Genomic DNA, 20,570 nt, shown 5'->3' with positions numbered 1-20,570 from the left:
CGTCCCAAAAAGGGCAATTAAAAACCAAACACTTACACCAAACAACTTTTGTTTATGTGCGTATCAACCAGTTGTCAGTATTTTGTCTTACATGAGGGTGAATAATGAAAAAACTGGGTGAATCGGAACAACTTCACAAAATGAAGTAAAAACAACTATTTTAAGTAAACTTAATAAGTAGATATAAAGTCAACATAAGTGAATATAAATAGTTATATTTACTTATTTTTTTTCAAGGCAGTTTTTTTAGTAGGATCAACTTGTCAGATCTTCAGTGAGTTAAAGTCGTACCTCAAGCAATAATGCCAAAATAATCACTGCATGGTTCCAGCTTCTCGAGTTTGAGGACTTGCAGCTTTGCTCCTTTTCATATGATTTTAACTGAATATCCCTCGGTTTTATACTGTTGGTTGGACATAACAAGCGCTCTGAATATCTGGGAACTTGAGATGATTATTTGTCACTGTGTTCTGAAATTTAATTATAGATGATTAACTGAAGAAATAATGAAAATAGACTTACTGATAATGAAAATAATAATAATAATTAGTTGATGTCGGTTTTATGTTGAAGCTGAAAATGGCTTCTCTTACTGTGATGCGTTCATCTCTGTCGTCTAAACTGGCTCCATCTTTCCTCCATGAGATGGTGGGTTCAGGGTGCCCACGGGGTGGTTGGCACTCCAGCACTGCGGGCTCACCCACCGCAACCATGACATCCAAGGGGTTCTGCCTGAAGTCGTCACGTAAAACTGAGAAACACACAGAAAAGCAGAGGAGAGAATTTAATGATGTTTAACTGTGATTAGAAAATGGCAAAGCATAATATTGGCTCATTTCGGTGCCTTCATGTGGAGTTGTATTTATTGTGTCAACGAGAAGAGTCAATTTCCAAGACTGACTAATGTGGCATTTACTGCTTTCACAAGTGGGAATTTTACAGCTCTGAGTTCAGAAGTTGTGACTTTATGTTGTTTTAAACTCAAGAAACCAGGGAAATTGCTTTTATTCATTATTTCATTTTTTCTCTAATCGTCTCTCATTTTCTTGTTCTTCACATGGAAATGAAATGTACAAAACACATAATTGGCACTGCTTTTGTAAGAGGAACAAAGCCACAATCACTCTTATTGTTAATCACCTTGTAACACTGTTCTCAAGACTTCAACCACTTGAGCGGCAGGATGTTGTGCCATCGATGTGGAACACACATGACCTTATGAGTTCCACTAGAAGGGTTGTTTTCTAGCTACGTCCATCAGGAGCAGCACACAGAGCACCTTCACTGAGATGAGTTATTAATATTCTATCTAGCTTTACATCTATCCGTTAGTCTATCAGACATTACTTTACCCGTTCACCACTGTAATATAACTGACAGAATCTCTCCGGATCTCTGCTTGACTTCCTAACTAAACAGTGGGTGAGGACTATACAGACTATCTGCTGAGGAGGCTGCTTGTCCTGATGGCTGGCAGTAAGGAGAGAAGACACACGGAGCACCGCAGGAAGGTGAGCTGTGGACGGCTCCCTCACAGGCAGCAGAGAACTACCACAGCAATTTATCATCTTTCCACAACGAGCAGCCGTGCACACAGAAGAAGATCCTGCAGCCAGAGGACTGAACTGGATACAAAGCAAACTCACATCCACTCCAAGAAGCCCAACAGAAGAGTGTGATTTCTAGTGGTCACAGGCAGCTCCTTCCTGTCTCCACCATAGACTGGATATAAAGGTCCTCAGTGTACAGCCTCAAAGAGGAACACTTCTCTAATGACAAGGGATTATAACATCTTAAATATGTTGAAAAGGTCTATTTAAAGAAAATAACTTGTAAGATTACAGCAGAGACATCAATAACAAGGAACTGGGATGTGTAAAAGAGAGCGGTGAACATCATGAATGAAAACAACCTTTTGTTACATAAAACTGAGCAGATTCCTGTTCCTGACGAGGTGAACAACATGTGCTAATGTAAACGCCTGTGCATGAGTGACTGCTGTTGAGCATTCCCGGTCTTAAATTACATGGGGGGGCTTAGAACCTGAACAAGCCAAGGGAGCTGAGCCAACACAGAGCTAGCTGAATAGCAGAACTCAGTGGAGCTGGGTTGGGGTGAAAAGACAGGAAACAATGAGGAAAAGGCATAATCACTCCCAGATGGCGGCAACCCATTCACCTCTGGCTACGGATTTGTATATAACACTGGCCGAGCGGGCCTGAGGTGCCTGATGAGCGGCGTGGACGTGGGAGAACAAATTGGGATGACCTTCTAATTGGACGCTTTTTGGCCCCCGTATCTCTGTGAGCCCCTCCGCTGCTCTGCCCCTCTGATCCTCTGAGTAGGGTTGCAACTGGCTGGCTGCAGTTGACTGAGTTACTGATGGAAACAGCGTCTACCCCCGCCCCCCCCCCCCCCCCCCCCCCCCCCCCTCCGCCCCCCCCCCCCCCCCCCCCCTCCCCCCCCGCCCCCCCCCCCATCCCCGCCGCCAACATCACCATGTCACATGATAAAAGGCATTCCTCATGGGACACGAAAACATGGCTGAGGTTACTTCAGACAGGAAGAAAGTGAGACCATCACGATTGCCTGTACAGTGTGTGTGTGTATGTGTGTGTGTGTGTGTGTGTGTGTGTGTGTGTGTGTGTGTTTGCGAGGGCATGGTGATTGATTGACTGATCCTATCTTATAATTCCAATAGCAATCACATTACACATCTGTTTTTACAATCTTGTAAGATCCAAAGTCTCCACAGGATCTGAAAGCCCGGACTGTTTCCTCAAGGCCCTTTGTTAAAGATTTATTTTTTGATGATAGCCTTAGTTAGCGTAAGAAATAAAGCAGGAAGAGATAAGAGTTAAAAGCAGAGGAAGCTTATGAAGGTTAGCAAGAAGAATTTTCTAAGACGTGTGTGTTTATGTTTATGTATCTGAACAGGGCAAAGTCGGCTGGTTTTTGCATGTTACACTGTTGTGCTGGGTAAGCACACAAATAATCCAGAACATGTGTTTGTAAAACTGACTGTTTATATTCTCAGAAGGGAAAATGTATCTGCTTATTATGTTATAATAGGAAATTATGCATGCTCAAGTAAAAACCATACAAGCAAACACAAATGTAAGTATCTGTTTCTTTCTTTCAAAACCTAAACTATGTTAGAAACCTTAACTTTTTTTCCAGTTTCTCGACAATCTTCAGTTCCCCCTGCTTTCCTGCATTCGTTTCTTTCCTTGTCATCTGCATAAGTCATATCATTTCTTCTTATCTGTAAACATATCCTGACAATCTACTTCCTTGGAGTGATGTTGCTGAAATCTGTGTCTTGCCTTAAATCCCTTAAGTTAGTGGCGTTTGCAAAAACCAGGCTCCATAGACGGAGAGAATGAGGAACAACATTTACTGGATACATACATTTTTAAACGTCGCAGGCTGATTAATATAATGTGGACATCCTGAGGTGACTGCCCTGATTTGAAGGACGTTTGAAGAATCATGCAGAGAACAATCACCACAGGATCATGAATATTTCTCCTGTATCTCTTTGTCGACTTCAAAAAATTCAGCTAAATCTTCTACTTTACTTTAATGTCATTTCCCCTCTGTTCTTTCCCTCTTGCATCAGTATTTTAAGGCTTCGCATGCTATCATGTCTCCCTTGTTATTCTCAAATCATACTTGTTTATCTCAGAAGTTGTACACATGTGAATTTCACAGGATTTCATTGAGTCAAAGCCATTCATAACAGTGAAACCCACCTCCACAGCTCCTGAAACCAACCCAGCTTGCCAGTTTAGCTGGAGCTTTGCACCTCGCGCTGTCTTCTTTTCTCCCTCCATCTGATCCCTCCAGATGAGAATCTCATAGCTTACTTCAAAGCATCAGCCCTTGGCCTCCCTACCCTGGATCTGACAGTGTCTGACTTTTTGTTAGTCCTCTGGAGCCCAAGCCAGAGCTTGAAAGGCCTACTGCAGCCGAGCTCCAATAATCCTCTCTGCAGAGTCCAACTGGACCAAAAAGGAAGACAATCTAACCCCTCAGATAGGGGGTGGGACGGGGCACACACAGTAACCTTATCACACTACATCACTGCAGGAGACGGCCATAGACACCTTTAGTCACCACAGTCAAAACTGCCCCCCCTTGTTACTCCATTTTGTATCCAAAGTGCTTTCACATACTGCAGATCCAGCTGTGCAGCTATTTTAGTGCAGCAATCATTTGCATGTCCCAAAGTCAACATCAACACTACTGGTTTAATATCAGTTATAGCTACGATTTGCCAAAAGCAGACAACAGCTGTGCACGCTTCTGCTTCCAATTCACATTATAGTGGAGGAATACAATTAGCAATCAGCTTGTCCCGGTGCCTGTTTAGAGACCACCGACAGATTTACTTCAGGTTTTTATGAAGAATTCAGAGGAACACTTTGGAATTTCCACATCGTTAGTTTGATGCGTTTTATACTTTCCTAGGCTACGCTAATTTATCAAAACCTTCATATGACATAAAAGGAGAACACAAATGAAAGCAGGGAAACGTGCCATGACATGTAAGTCACTATTGGCTCTAGGAATTAAACATTAGCGATGGGATCACATTTTTACAGTCAGCAGGGTTCGAGCTTGATGAGCATAATTAGCTGCAGACTGTATAATAAATAGTTTTCTTTGTGAGTAAATTAAATGGAGGGTCTTTTCAATAGTAGACTCAGGTTCAGTACAACAGTCATCAGTTGCCAAATCCTATTCTCTTTTGTCAGGAAAGGTTTATGTGGGTTTCTCTTTGACATTAGGTGTAAAGGAATAGTTTGGCATTTTGGGAAATATGCTTGTGAAAATCGATCCCATTCTGCAAATGACATGACAACCAGCAGCCACTTAGCTTAGCTTGCCATAGCATAAAGAAGCATGGAAACAGGAGACAAGAGCTGAACTGTCTCTGCAGCAGCTCACCAGCCACGTAACATCCTCATGTTTAATCTGTACAAAAAGTGTAAAAATGACCAGTGGTTTGAAGGATGGTTAAAGATGCCGATCACGTGTTACCTTGGCTTAAAGGAGCTGGTTTTGAGTTTTGCTTTTGCTACATAGCTAACGTTAGCATTAACAGCTGTTTCCTTACTAGTCTAGAAAAAAACATTGTGAGTTCAGCATCAAACTTCATTTCTTTACCCACCAAAAACTAAATAAGCAGCTGTTGCGTATTTTCTTAACACATGACTTAAAGAGTACAAAGTGAACGTCACTGACCGAATGCTATTCAACTTTCTACGTGAGCATCATTCAGAAGTATTCTCAGAACAACATAATAGTCTTATATTTGAATATATTTCAGTCATTCAGTATCTCACACACATTGTCAATAGTGAGTTCAAATTTTAAAAAGGGAAAAGAAATGCAGAGCATCAACCTTAAAAGTGCCCATACTCTTATTCCTTACATACTGTAGGTATTTCATCAGGCTTGTCTGTGATATGTAAATAATGAAATGGAAAAAGAGGCAGAAGCTGGAATTATGGTTCCGTGGCACTTTGGACTGAGACCACACTAAAATAAATTATTCCAAGAGTAAGTAGTAAAAATAAGTACTGGCATCTAGAACACTGTCCAGAGGTCTTAATGTTTCCCAGTGCTTAAAAAAAAACATTCATTTCAGCTGAAATACAAACCAGCTTTCTTTGACTAAAATATCCTAGAGCACCAACTTGAAAATATACTGTATAAATGTAATAAATACCTTAAATATACAGCTATCGTCCAATCCCTGCAGATATGAAATCCTTGACTTTTCTCACAATCTCTTTCCTGACCTCTCCTTACACCCTACCTCTCTGCTTCCATCCCCCCCGCGTATCCTCCACCACCTCCTCCTCTTCTTCTCCTCCTTGCTCTTACAGGGTTGTTGTCTGGAGAGACTGAAAGCTGCAGGAGAAACAGCTGCTCCACAGAAAAACCAATATGTGCATCTCACGTATAGTTAGCTGGTCAGATAGATCGAAAGAAAACACACACACACACACACACACACACACACACACACACACACACACATACACTTACACAGGAGGTCCAGTGGGCCCTGTGCCTCTTTGCAGGCGCATACTAGAGCCAATAACATGATATGAACTGCAACCAAGCAAATCCAATAAAAAACGAAGTTCCCGCACATACAAATTAGGAGACATGCATTAGCTCAGTATCATAACTATGCCACACGAGATTTGCAGAATACACTAGCATCCAGAAGACACCACACAGTGCTTATAAAGGAAACAAAAATTCCTGGCTCGTCCTCCCCAAGCTCCCTTATTTGAATTTCATTTTCTGCAAAGAAATCATTACTCAAAAAAGTCCCAGGGCAAACAGTTTTTTTTTTTTTTTTTTTTGCATGCAGGACCATAAACCTATCTCATGTTTGGCAAGCCAATTAACTCAACACAGGAGCTCACTTACCAAGATAAAGCTCCCTGTTGGGCCAAATTCTACTTGCTCTTAAACTTGTTCTTTTCTTTCTGACTCAACGCCCCTCCCACCCCGCTGTATATCTCTGTCAGGCCACGACTGCAGCTTCATACACATCTTTATGTTGACATGTTAGGAATGTTAGCCCCGCTCTGACCTGTGCTATCTGGATTTGTATCAGACATTTATTTACATTTATTTTGTAAACATCATCTTTTTTTTGTCACTACCCTGTATGGCACATAGACATACATGCTCGCAGTGCAAACAGAACCGGCAACTACTGTTATTATACGCATGTTATATTTTATGGTTTTGTCTTGTTTTTTGTGTCTTAATTCCAACCCACACTCATGTTTTTATGGCCTCTTCACTAAGTCTGTTGTAAGTTATTCTGTTTTATACTAAAACACACATGCACTAAACATGCATACAACCTGTTAAGACGTAGTTCATTCTGACAGGGGCTTACAATGTGAACCAAGACGGTGTGTGAATGTGTGTGCAAGGATGGATGCACCAGTTCGTCAGTTCTCGGATGTTCTGACACTCTAATCCTGTTGATGTACGTGCAGAACATATCACTCGTGAGGGGCAGACATTAAAACCAGCTAAAAGGATTGTGTAACCTCCATTTTAATCTCCTCCACTCATCCTATCCCTCCGTAAGAGGGAAGACAGGAGAAAGAGAAAGAGGAAAAGCATAGCTGAGAAAAAGGAAAGGGCAGATACGAGAAGACAGACGGACACAGAGCAGATTAGGAGAATTAGTGAAGTGGCAGAAGAGCTGGGTGAAACAGAGGTTGAACGGCTCTGATAAGGTTCGAAAAATTGTCAGTCACATAAAGTGCAAAAGGTTGATTTCTAGTTCCTGTTGTTGTATTTTCAAAGGCTACATCTATTTGGGTCCAAAGTCTGAGCTGTAACAAAATCGGCACTGCATCAGCTCTCAGGATGATGATCATGGTACTAACTAGATTTAACACAGGTGGTGCAGCTTCAGAGAGCGAGCAGAGATCAAACAGGAGAAACACCGACATTTTCATCTTTGATACCTGCTCCATGGTTTCATCCTGTCAGTAGTGCGTACTGGGCCACATGCTGGTACAGTATGAAACAAAACCACCATCAAATATTGAATCATTTGAGAATCAGATGAGAACATTGCACAGACATTACATTGTGTTTGGTTTTAAGATTTAAGAAGAACTGCTGTAGACATTTTTACGAGCTGTAGAGAATTCAACTTAAGACTTGAGGTTGAGGAAATACAGGTTGTATAAATTGTTACACATGTTAAAATCACAGACACGCACGCACTACAATTGCTCTTTTGTTTGTGGATTACATCGTGTTTTTTTTTTAAAACAATCCCACACATAACTTATGCTCATTTACTCTTGAAGCTCCGACATTCAGAGTAAACAGTGCATTACACTGAACTCACCTGCTGTGTATCAAACTGTTATTTCTAAACGGTAAAATCCCACACTGATATAGAAGTGTGATGCTTTAGTGACAGTGATGTATAATGTTTAATGAACCACAGTTTAACCGCAGCAGCCCAGATCACACTTGTTTTCATTATTTATCATAAATATCAATTAACCAGTTTACATTGAATATTACCAATCAGCTTGTATTATATGCATGTGCTTAAACATTATTTCATTACAAGCTACGATGACATCATTCTCATGTGTTTTGTTGGCTGTTAAAGCTGTGTGGTTCTCTGCACATGTACTGCTGTACATTACAGGTAATAAACTGGGTCGGAGTATCTCAACCATATCTGTTGCTTCACATTCATACAGCAATGACAGGCTACATGGGCAATCATTATTCTTTCTTTTAACCAACCTGTATGTCACTGGAGAGTGGGAGTAAATCCACAGAGGTTCTACCTGTTAAATTTAAATGGGATTATTTTGCTGCAAAAGAAAAAAAGCTGCCTTAAATAGCATTTGTTATATTTTTCTTCTAGCATCAAGTGAGTACACACAGTCATTAAAATCAACCAACATGCTAATCACTGTCGAGAACATTTTTAATTCATTTTACCAAGTCTTCACTATTTCATTAAGTCAAGCTTCTATTAAGCAAAATAAATGAATAGCAAATAAATGAGACTCAAGATGGAGGCCTGGTGAATTTAATCATTGCAAATGCATTCGAGGAAGTGTCTCCTCCCTCAGGGCACAGCATGCATGTGGAAAACCATAGTTCTCTGAAACGTGTTTGGCAAAATAAAGTTTACTGAAGATATGATGCTGCCGTCCTTTGTGTTTGCTACACTGCTCAGACTGAGCTCTGATGATGCAAGCTTTCTGTGACCGAGTCTCTCTGAAGTCTAAATAAAATGTTTATATGTGTGTGGGTGGCGTCTGCTCTTGCCACCAGTTATTTTGTAAGTAGCCTCCACTTTGTAGACCATGAACTCTCTAACCCATCACCATACATATAAAATAACATGTAACCCTCTTCAGGTAAACAATGTTACCTCATTAGGCACGTCCTTTACTTTCAGCACCTTCCATAAGCTAATTTAAAAAGTGTGTTTATGAAATAACAACGACCTCCAGTTGCACAGAAACTGCCCTTTAATTATTCCAAACAAAACTGGAATTCCTGCTGGTGTGAGTCATAACGGGAGGCGGAAGAGCAAACAAGCGAGGATGCTGGGTGGATGACACTAATGAGCGACAGGCAAGGGGACAAAGAGAAGAGTATGACAGGGTGTTGACAGTAGCAGGTCGAAATAGTGGTAGAGCGCAGGCAATTCCAGGGGATTGTTGAACTCAAAGCACAATGACCTACATACTGAGATCTGTACTAACAACACATCCCCATCGGGACCTGACCTCCTGCAAGGAGATGGCTTACAATCTGGTCCTGTGGGACACGGGCTCTGCTTTATTACATTTAGGGCCTGTTCCAGGTGTGAAGCAATTCAATGACTCATTTCAGATAATCAAGATATAAACTGAGAAAATCTCACAAAAAAACAAGCTGTTCGCACAGTTAATTGTGACATCTATAGTCGACACCTGAATCCTTTAGATAGCAGGAAGTGTTCGCAGTCAGATTGAGAAATGGTACAAAACCAAATCAAACCCTCTTCTTCTGAATAATGGAGAGAGCTGGAGGCAATAGTAATGTGGCCCTTTCTCTCCGGGGCAAGAGTCCCTCGCATGAAAGCAAAGAAAAGCCACACACACACACACACTGACATGCACACGCACACACACAGACATGCACATGCGCACACACACACACACACACACACACACCCTTTAACCCTCTCATTAGTGTAATCCTGCATGAGAAGAGTAAATTGTCATGAATAAATCCACTTAGAAGCCAGTGAATGAAAGAGTTTCACTTTGAGATGGTTGCATTACCATTTCAATAAGCGTGCCACGCTGCAAAACGTTGGCAGTGTTTGACAGAGTAATTGGGAACATTAACGAGTAGATAAAATATGGTTAGCGGAGGGAAGCCTGTATGTAAGTGCATGCGTGTGAGAGTGTCAATTAATTTTTTTTTGCACAGACAAAAAACACACGTCTAGATTTTTCCACTAATAACGCAAATGAATGGCGGTTGAAGCAGAGAGGTTGGTGAGACACTTTGGGCTTTGTTTGTGAAAACAAAAGAAGTGGAAAGCAGAGAGCGGACCTTGAGACAAATTTATTCCAGTATACTGGGCCAGAGAAACCTTTGTTTGAGTAGCATGACCATAGCAAAAATCTCCTTGGGCAAGGCTGAGTTCTAAATAAGCACCTTCTGTAAACTGTAGACAAAAAGCAAAGAGGGTCAAACTTCAGGGTACGTGCAATTACACATTGCAGACAGGGCATAAATCTGAAGCTTAGTGGGCTCCTCTCTGTTTAAATGAGTATCTACCTTAATTCCTACCTGGCCTTTGTTTGTGTAAGAAGAAGTGAGTTGAAATAATAAAGAGCAAAACCCAGGAGAGATGCTCCTTGGGAGGAGTGCACCCAGGTCACAAAGAGAGGCGATGGAGTGGAGGAGGAGGATGAAGAAGAGTTGGTGGTGGTGGGGAGGGCGATGTATTGTAACAAAGAGAAAAGTGAGCAAGACAAAGAAATACAAGCCGGGTAGGAGTAGAGATGCAGACACAAAGAGAAACAAAGAGCTACAGTGGATGCAAGAGGGAACGAGACGACTCAGCTCTCACTGCGATGTAGTGTTTTCGCTTCACGGCAAGGCGGGTGCCAAAATAGGCAAAGTTACACCTTAATAAACACACACACATATACGCACACACAGCACACACTCACTCACAGTTACAGCTATGTTCCACATACTAATGTACCCTGAGGTGCCCTAGTCCTTCCTGTGTCATCAATCTGAGAGACAACTCAGGGCCCAGGAGAGAAAGAGGCTGTGGGCAGGTACGTTAACACTCTCCAGTATGACAGACAAAAAAGAAAAAGAAACCAGGACACTAAATCAGACAAAGATACCAGACAGAATCATGGTCTGTTTCCACAGACTATGGCATTTCATTCCGAGGTATATTAGCTGATTGACAGCTATACATTCAGCAGCGAGATACACACCACAACACAACAATGCTTTCATTCAACTGGGGGAAAAACTACATTATTGTGACGGGAAAGATGCTGATGGTGCAGATACAGACGGCAGAATCACATGACACCAAGGCATTATAGAGGCTGCATCCGCACCACACTACAGTATATATTATTCCCTCACAGCTGATGGGGAAGCGAAGAGATGCAGCATAAAGGTTAAAAAAAGAATATTGAGCCATTTAGTGCATCATGTCAGGTGTTTGATACTGATAATGATGTGTACAGGCAATAACAGCACCACATTACAGCTACAGTGCAGATAGTGTGAAACAGCCATGTTTCCCTCTGCTGTCTTTCTCTTTTACATTTCTCATTCAGTTGTTATTCTACAGGAGGGCCTCAAAGACATTCTCAGCTTTGTGTCTCCAGCTTATCACCATTAACTTCATCGGGTTTTATGAAATGAAATAAAAAAGATAAATTCATCCACAAAGTTAATCCACAGATGCAACATATTCACAGTTGTACATGATAAAAACAGCCTGGAAACAGTAGTCTTTGGCACTTAGAAAGCCTTCAAGTCACAGAGAGGCTAAAGACGGTGATTTAGAGAATGGAACGGGAAGAGCAATCGAGTATAGTGACGGGGTTGTTTGGTTTGGACTGAGCTGCACCGGGGAGGAATGAATGGGGAGAGAAATGAATGAGGGGTGAAAGATGAAACTTTAATGATCCCTCTGGGGAAACTGGGTCATTGCAGCAGCACAGGGAAGGCTGTAGATAAGAACAGAACAAATGCAGGCTGTTGTCGATAATACCATTAATTAACGCAAGATAAACACATTAAAGATAGCTAAATACAGTGTTTAAGAAACATAAATATCATATGTATATGTAGAAACGTCAAGCGACTGAGGATGTCAGGTGGGAGACCTCAGAAGGCGAAAACACATATGCAAATATCCATCATGAGATGTTTAAATGATCAAAAATTGCACATGGAGCAAACACTGTAGAAGAAGGGAAGAGGAGAGTGAAGACAGATTGAGCGAGGCAGCTGGGTGGAGGGATTGTGCTGAAGCAGTCCCCAGCCCCTTTAATTGGTAGGAAACAAGAGGTCTCTGAATAAACACCCGCCACAAGAGAGAGCCTGGCTCATTTTTCCTCTCATTGCACTATCCTCCATTTCTCCTGAGTAGTTTCACTGACGCTAACTCCGAGTCACGCTCCAGTCAAAGCTCTTCCTCCTCCTCCCTCTCGTTCTCCTTCTCTTCGTCCTCTGTGCACTTCCCCTTCACTCGTCACCAGCCCCAGCTGTCTATCCTCCATCCTCTCCTTTGTATCTGTCTGTTGCTGGGACGACAAACTAAACACCATCTCAAGATTTCCAAATATAACAACAAACTGCTCTCGGAGCAGCTATGATCCCCTAACTCTGCACCTTCCACTCTCCGTCTCTGTCTGTATTTTTTCCCTCTCACTGCTGGCCTGCAGTCTTCCCCTTATGACTGCTTTTTGGTCTTCTACCTAATTATCTTGCGGAGGACGAGGTAGCCCCTACCATCCCCCACACCTCTACAGCCTAGCTACTGAGAGACCCTGATGAATAATTTCACGTTTCTCTAGCCTTCTCTTTCTCTCGTCCTCAAATTGATTATTGTACAGAAAGCACAGCTAAAAGAGCAGCCCACTGGGTAATTTGTCTTTCTGACGAGGAGAGTCCATGGATGGGGGGGGGGGCATATGGCTAAAAATGATATGCTAAGGAAGAGAAAAAAACATGATTATATGAAAAAATTGATATTGGATGCACTTCCCTTCTCGTCTCTTATACCTCATTCTGTTTGATGCTGTGGTCAGGGGCACAATTTGGGAGAGTGGGCATTTGCATGTGAAAATGTTCCCAGAAAAGTGGGCAAAGTGAGAGAAGCACATCGCTGAGATGCATCAGTTATTACATGAAGCACATTGGAAAATAAAGGTAATACAGCGCCCTGTCACCCTCTCTGTTATTCTGTAAATCCCTATCACAAACAGAAATGCATCTGTCAGTGTTTGATTCCATGCAGATCTGACTGAGCGATGTGTGGCTGGACGATGCCAGCCTCCAGGTGTTTTCAATCTCCTTGACGATGACACACCCATTGGTTGGCGTGCTATAAGACTCCAGTGATGACAGGGACGGAGGGTATCATTTGGGCACCACAGGAAAGATGACTGAGTGTGCAGACACCCTGCCTTATCATTAGCATGAGGTATTCCATGAGTAAACTCCAGTGTAATACATGCACCTATCCTGACTCAGTCCTCTGCAGCATTAGGTGACTCATCTGACAGGTTGGGAGCACATTAGCAGACCAAGATGAGGTCAGTACTGTGCATCATTCACAATTTTGGTTAAGGCAAGTGCACACCTGAATATGTTTCAGTGACACTAAACACAGCTCTACAGTACCTTTGCTATCCTGGTAGGTTCCACTACGCACCTTTGATTCTCCGCCAGAGCAAAGCTGAATCAGCTCCCCTCCACCTCTCCTCACATTTCTGTCTTTCTCGGCATGTACAGTACCGTACACCCTCATCACTTTTCATTCTCCCTTGTGTTTTCCTGTCTTCTGACTTCAATCTCTGCTTACTCTTATCTCCTTTGTTTCCTCAATGCTATCTCACCATCTCTCAAGGCCTTTGCTCCTCCCTATCTTCCTTTCTTCTCTCCTGCCTCAAACCTGCTGTAAAGTCTTTCAACGACGCTAGCTCTGCCTCACTGATTTTTAGGCCCACCATTCCCTCTTTTTTTCTCTCCCGGTCCTGTTGTGCATTCCCTCCCCCACCCCCACCCCACCCCCCCCCACCCCCCCCACCCACAGCACACACACACACACACACACACACACACACACACCCGCCCCTCGAACCCTGCTAATGGATCCCATGTCAGCAGAATACCAGAGTAAACCACACAACTGCACTGTGGCTTCGTGTCTGTCTCTGCCTCGACGTCTCTCTCTTCTATTTGTGAAAAAAAAAGAGAGAGAAAAATGAATAGAAAAACTGCTGGCTGAACATTACAGTAAAATGAATCAAATGAGATTCTACTCACTTTGCACCTCACATTTAAAAAATGCATGACACCACAGGTGCACGTTCTGCCACGTGATCAAGGGGTCACTGCAGTGTTTTTTATGTTGCTGAAGTTTGAGTTTGTCCATGTAGCCATGGCAGCTATCGCTAAACATGATAATTACCCATTTCTTCTATGTTCCAAAGAAACTGCTGTTGCTTCTGGTGAACTCAGCACTTAACTGTGCATGAGAAGATTTTTCCCCATTTTGTGCCACAACTTGTATCCCTGAGGAAATTACAGGGAAAATGTGCTTAATAAACAATCCGGTCTCCTAGAAATTATGTTTATATGCTACTAATTTGCAACAACAAATATGTTTTGTTAGAAACGTAATGCTGCCTGGATTATATTTATTATCAACATAATATGATTAAATGCTGTTTGGCATCATTGGGGCAAGTCACAAAATATTCTCTGATAACATCTGTCACTTCTTGTCCTACAATATATTTGCTCTCGTTATACAGTAACTGGTCCTGGTATCTAAAGCACGACTGAACTTTATAGTTATGTTCAGACAACGCAAAGCACTTGGTTAAGATCTGGGTTAAGCACTGAAAAAGTCAAGAATGACTGAAGGGGCTGTGTGTCAGTTCCTCTGCTGCTGAACGTGGTGTCTTGTCAGCAGCAGGTGGTGGTGACTGTGGCCTGACAAGAGCTTCAGCCATGGTTGTCTTTATTGTTATAACACGTCCTCTGAGCAGCTGCGTCTTCAGGACAGACTGGAGGCTACAGTGAGTCGCTATGAGAAAGTGACAAAACAGGCCGAGGCTAGCTGGTTAGCATGCTAACTTCAGTAGAGGAAAAGAAATTATAGAGACAGGAGTTAACATTGGTGTTTGTTTCATCAGCTGGAGACAGCTGTTAGTAAAGGAATGAAGTTTCTTCTAGACTGGTAAGTAAACAAATGCTAATGTTAATGTTTGCTATGTAGCAATAACAAAACTTCATTTATAATAATAAGTGGAACACCTTGAGCATAAACTTGAGCTTCAACCCGAGAGGCCAGACCTCTGACCGGACCTTTGACCTTTGACCTTGGACCAAGCGAGAGAGTATGCAGACAGAAAGAAAAGGCGACATAAAAAGGTTTGTGCTCTTTTTTTACATTTTGCCGTAGTTTTTACAATATTATAGGAGAGCAACAGAAAACGTAACAAGTGTTAGCGTTAGCTTATATACAGTCTGTGGGTGTTCCACTTAGAGCTCCCCCTAGAGGCCTGGAGCTTTTTCTATTTTTTTCTTTTGCATTTGTTTTGGGAGTTTTTGTGTTTTTGTTGTTTCATCATTTCTGTATTTTCAGCATGTTTGATGTTCTTTTGTTTGTTTTGTATTTATTATATTATTTATTTATTGATTTTTTGTTTGTTTTTATTATTGTGTTTTTGAATCTGCATCATTTCTGACATTTCAGTGTTTTTGGCCGTTGCAGCACGTTGACCCTCGTTGGCCACCTTAACAAATAGTTCCCTTAACTTTTATTGTCTAAACCAATTCAAACCCAGGCTTTGCTTCTTTTAAGTTATGCAACAACATCAGTGTCACTTTCTGAGATTTGTGTCCTTAATGTGACACAATAATGTGTGAGAAAATAACGTGTGGGACAATAATACGGTGAGACATTAGGAGACACCCTTAGACAAGTGGTTTGCACTCAATCGATATTTTTTTCATCAACAATGTGCTGTTTTCTAACTAAGCTAAGGGTTATTAAAAGGAAAAAAAATTGCAAATTATAATTTTCTAATCAATGTGAAACATGGGCCTTGATTATCTGTTTAAAAAAAGTTATGTGATTCCACTGTCTGATTTCACTCTTTTAAGATGCAGTTATCCTCACAAGCTTCATGGAGCTCATTACAGCAACACAAAGGTGTGAGCACAAACAGCAGGAAATCAAACAGTGGTGAAGGTCTTTGCCTTGTTCTCTCCTTTAATGGAGGAGGAGCCGGTAGAGATGTGTGCAGGGGACTCACAGGGACAAGTGTGAGAGAAGACCAGAAAAGGGACTGACAGGGACAAACTGTCACATCTCTGCAGGACTCGGCCTCCACAGGTACGCAATATCACAGAGAAGCCTGGGCAGTGACAAATGGACCCAATTTCCATTTATTTATCTATCTGTTGTGTGGACCACAGAACACATGCTGGCCTGCCCCCTATAAATCTTTATCCTGTTAACACAACACCAATAAACCAAACGCATTAGCCCTCCCATGCAGACAGACCAATCAAGCATACCGTCACACAATGCGCAGAGAGCCTCAACACATTTACTGTGAAATTACTGGGAAACACACATCAAGGGGACAATTAGAAAACCACTGCAGACAAGTGATCTCACACTCACACACAGATAATGTAAAACAACATTTGCTACTAAACGATTCTGGAAGGCAGAATGGAAAGGATGCGCTCAGAGAATAAATATGGAGCTGAAGCCACCTCATTTATAAAACAATAATAAGTTTCTGCCGTGGAGATGGAAGGGGGGCTGGAAGAAAGCAGTGGGGAACGATGGGGTCGGGGGCGAAGTGAAGCTCACATTTATACCGTTTAAATTTGATAAGGCCTGGAAATTGCTGAGAGAGGACCCACTTCTGGAGAGACAAGCAGCCTGCCAGTGTCTCCGTTTGTCTGTGTCACGTCCCCCTCTGCTATTAACCCAGATGACAGAAGCTTTCCTCTTACACAGACATCGTCAGCAGCCAATCTGTCCCATCTACTAACACTACACTAGAATATATTATTACTTCTTTCTCTGCAGGCACCCCCCCCCCCCCCCCCACTCTCACAAACAAACAAACTCACTTTACAACCTGAATCACACCCCCTTGTCTCTCTCTGACATTAACACAGACACACACACACACACACACATCAATTCTTCCTGGTGGGTTTGTCATATTACCTGACAGGTTTTTTTGCTCACTGCCAGGCAGCCAGTGGTGTGAATGGTTGAGCCGCTGGATTTAATTAGTGCTGTGCCCATATGGATTAACAAACAGACATGGCACGCGCACCAGCCGAAAGTATGTCACATTCCCACCTGATCAGCTCTTAACATTGCCCTTGGTAGCATGCATACACAGATGCACACATGAATATACACACCAGAGGGAAAGGAGGAGTTGGGAGGGAGGGTGGGGAGGGGGCAACTGAGCAGCTTTGTAATCAGGTGATTTCTTTGCCGTAAATTTAATTGGTTTTAGCAGCAGTGCAAAGAAAACGTTAAGGTTGGCTTGCTGCACCATGTGCACAGAGACAGCTGCTCTGAACGGCGGGAGGTGGGAGGAGACAAAGTGAACATATTGTTAAATAGATTGTTTTTAAAAACCAGCAAGCTTGATAAACAACATACTGTCAATCTGGCAACAGAGAGATGTAGACGGATTGAAGGACATGCAAACACCATCCATGCACCGTGCTCCACCAACACTTTGGCCAATAAATGTGGAAGCTTTTCAGTGTGTCACCTAATATGATCCTGTCCCACCACAGCAGAGACTCATACTGTACAAGATACATGACTGTGACAAACATACTGTGAGACAGCCAGTGAATGAGCCATAACAAGGAAGACGTTTTTATCTTGTTTGTTCATCTATGAATGCCTCACAGTCACACTAGTAAAGGGTATAACTCTTTGATATACACTACATCTAGTCTAACTCAGAAAAGGGCTCACAGGCTCAAGGGACCACATCTGGTTTCAAAGTGGAAATAAAATCAGTTGGACTAAATCCAAATGTGACTGCACTTTAACAACAGCTCCACTGTGCAACTTGTGCTGTGCTGTCGACCTCTGAAACATGGAACACTCCTCAGTGTTTCAGTGCCTCACCAGTGCTAATTAATGAAAAGGAGGGATCAGATTTCCAAGATGACATTTCAGAGTAATTTCCTTATAGTCACATATTCATTTCTATTATTATTATATGTATAAAGGGAGTGAGTGGGTGGAGTAGACAGCACTGCATGATCAGACCGCTGAAGCTCTGGTATTTGCTTTAATGATTTCCTCCACTAAAGTGTCTTGTCTGTCATCCCAAGGCCAGCCCACAAGTCAAATCATGCACTCCTCCTAGAATTAATTTCACTGATTGATCTGTTACCTGAATGGACCATGTCATTTTCTCATTTCTGTCCAACAATACCCTTAATGCACAAACCTAATTCAGTCATCGGCGATGCGTTACGGACTGAAAAAGGAGCTTTAACAGGGTAATAGGGTTTGGTTATTCTTTACCCTCAGATAGTGTACTTAAACTGAAATGTGGTATTTAGTTTCAGCTGTATAAATAGTGAATAATACGTAGCAATATATGCTACGTAATGTGATGGTGGTTAAGGCATTTTGTCCAGCTAAGCTCGGTATGAATAATAGCGTAATCCGCTGCAATTATGGATAGATAGCTTATAATTAGCTCACTGTAATCCTTCCAGCTGTCTCTCTCTTAGTAGACTCAGCAGTGTCTGGATCCAAATAGGAAGAAATGAGAAAGAGGGCAGTTCAGGATAGGGATAACCTTTTCTGGGAAGACATTTCTGGCTTATGGACTCAAAGGAAAAGTTGTCCTTCACAGTCTGTAGTGAGAGACTATTGGCTCCATAGAGAAAAACTGCATTCAGATGATGGAATTTGGGTCGAGCTGAGGTCAGTGTTAATTATCATTGCTGCCTCTGTCTGTGGTGTTACCATCTTCAAATTCCTCACAACAAACGACTGAGTTCTTCATTAAACCAAGGTTTTCTGTCGAGCCATGGTTGACTTCCATTTTCTTAATTTTAGCTCACTGTTTCATACGGCAGCATGTGTCCAAATTAATTGGTTTGTTGTTGGATGCGCTGTTTTTTCCGCTCTGCTTGACATAAATATGCAGCTGCTCGGGGGTTTGAATGAAAAGCGGGAGGTCAACATACCTTTGCTCAGTCTTTGGGTAATTTACAAGGCAAGGAACAGAGATATTTACTAGGACTGAAACCCTTGATTAGACGCAGTAGGTGTCTCTGCTGAAGGTAGCCCTTATTTAACAGCATCCATTGAAGCGTACAGACGAACATGGTCTGCTGAAGTCCTAGTGTTTGTGGGCTTGTCGTTCTGTTCAGGAACCAAATGGGAGTGAGAGGGTGGGCTATTAAACATGGCAGACTGTGTACACTGTAAACAATGTACAGCACATCCCCTGCTGTGTGTTCATAGGAGTGTGAAGCTTCCTGCAGTTCTCCCTCCCAGAAGCAATTTGGTAGCAGTCATCTAGCTGTGCTGTTGCTCCGCACTGCACACACACATCGTCTGGGAGGAAGCATTAATATCTATTATGGTTACGTGTCTGCTCCCAGAACATACAGGAGAATTCAACTGTAAACAAAGTGGTGCAAAAAAACATTTCCCTGACTTCAATAACCACCCTGGCATGTTTCTGCACTTTGAGTTCAGTTATCACATCACCACAGTGGTATTCAGTCACACGGGTAGTTTTGGGTTTACTTGCCCAGAGATGTCTGACTTAGATTTCTTCTGTTACCTCAAAACAATGGAGGTGACTGGAATTTCACATGTCTTCCCAGAACAAGAGATCCCGTTACTCTGAATAATCCACCAACATCGCCTTGAACAGTTTTCATTGGACCGACTTTCTAGTAAAATAAGAGCCCCTCCATGGGAAAGACTGATGTTGTGGCTCATTGAGAGTAAGAAAACACAGACTCTGGAGATAGATGTTGCTACTGAACCTGGCTTTATGCTGTCACCTTCTAACATACATAACATACACAGCATATTTCCATTCTCTTCCATTGCATTGGGGCAATGGAATGGAGTGAGGAATGGCAGAGACAGATATCTCTAAATATATATGAGCATATAAAACCTAAACTGTCTGATAACGCAGAGAGCGAGGGAGTATCTAGTTTCTTTTATTTATTTTATTTGGGTCAAGTGACCCTTTTATTTCTGACTATGGTTAAAATGGATAAACCAGCGGTTCCAAAAGTTCCGGTACATTCTGCATGATATCTCCTGAAGAAAAACAATTCAATTAGATCAGTAGAAGCATTCGTGACCAGTGGAGGCAAAGGTCTAATCAAACAGATAGGATTTCATTCATATCTGCAAGTAAGCAGTGGATACTCTCATCCTCTGCCCTCTCCCCCATTTCTTCTCCTCCATCCCTCCCCACTACCCAACACTCCCTCCATCCCCCGTGGCAATGTGAGGCGGGCAACAGTATCCGCTCTATTAAGAAACCTCTAGAGATATATGCCTTCTCAGTATGCGGCCAAGCCTGAAACGGTAAAACACACACACACACACACACACACACACACACACACACACACTGGATACCTCAGGTCTGAGATAATCAATGCCAACAGAGCAGCAGATATAGAGAGGATGGAGAGAGGCAGACCCAGGGCCA

The 20,570-nt window shown here is 42.3% G+C and overlaps 1 protein-coding gene across 1 annotated transcript in view; it reads right to left on the bottom strand.

The window, feature by feature from the left end:
• The window catches only part of LOC111222372 (roundabout homolog 1-like), a 56,158-nt gene that overhangs the window by 20,177 nt on the left and 15,411 nt on the right, over window positions 1-20,570 (bottom strand). The window contains exon 3 of the mRNA XM_022746084.1: window positions 594-751. Within this exon, the coding sequence (XP_022601805.1) occupies window positions 594-751 (158 nt within the window). The remainder of the gene's footprint in view (window positions 1-593; window positions 752-20,570) is intronic.

This window comes from Seriola dumerili, unplaced genomic scaffold (assembly GCF_002260705.1).
Source record: "Seriola dumerili isolate Sdu_G_001 unplaced genomic scaffold, Sdu_1.0 BDQW01000091.1, whole genome shotgun sequence".
Classification (NCBI taxonomy): Eukaryota; Metazoa; Chordata; class Actinopteri; order Carangiformes; family Carangidae; genus Seriola; species Seriola dumerili.
This window is presented reverse-complemented; position numbering and strand designations above follow the sequence as displayed.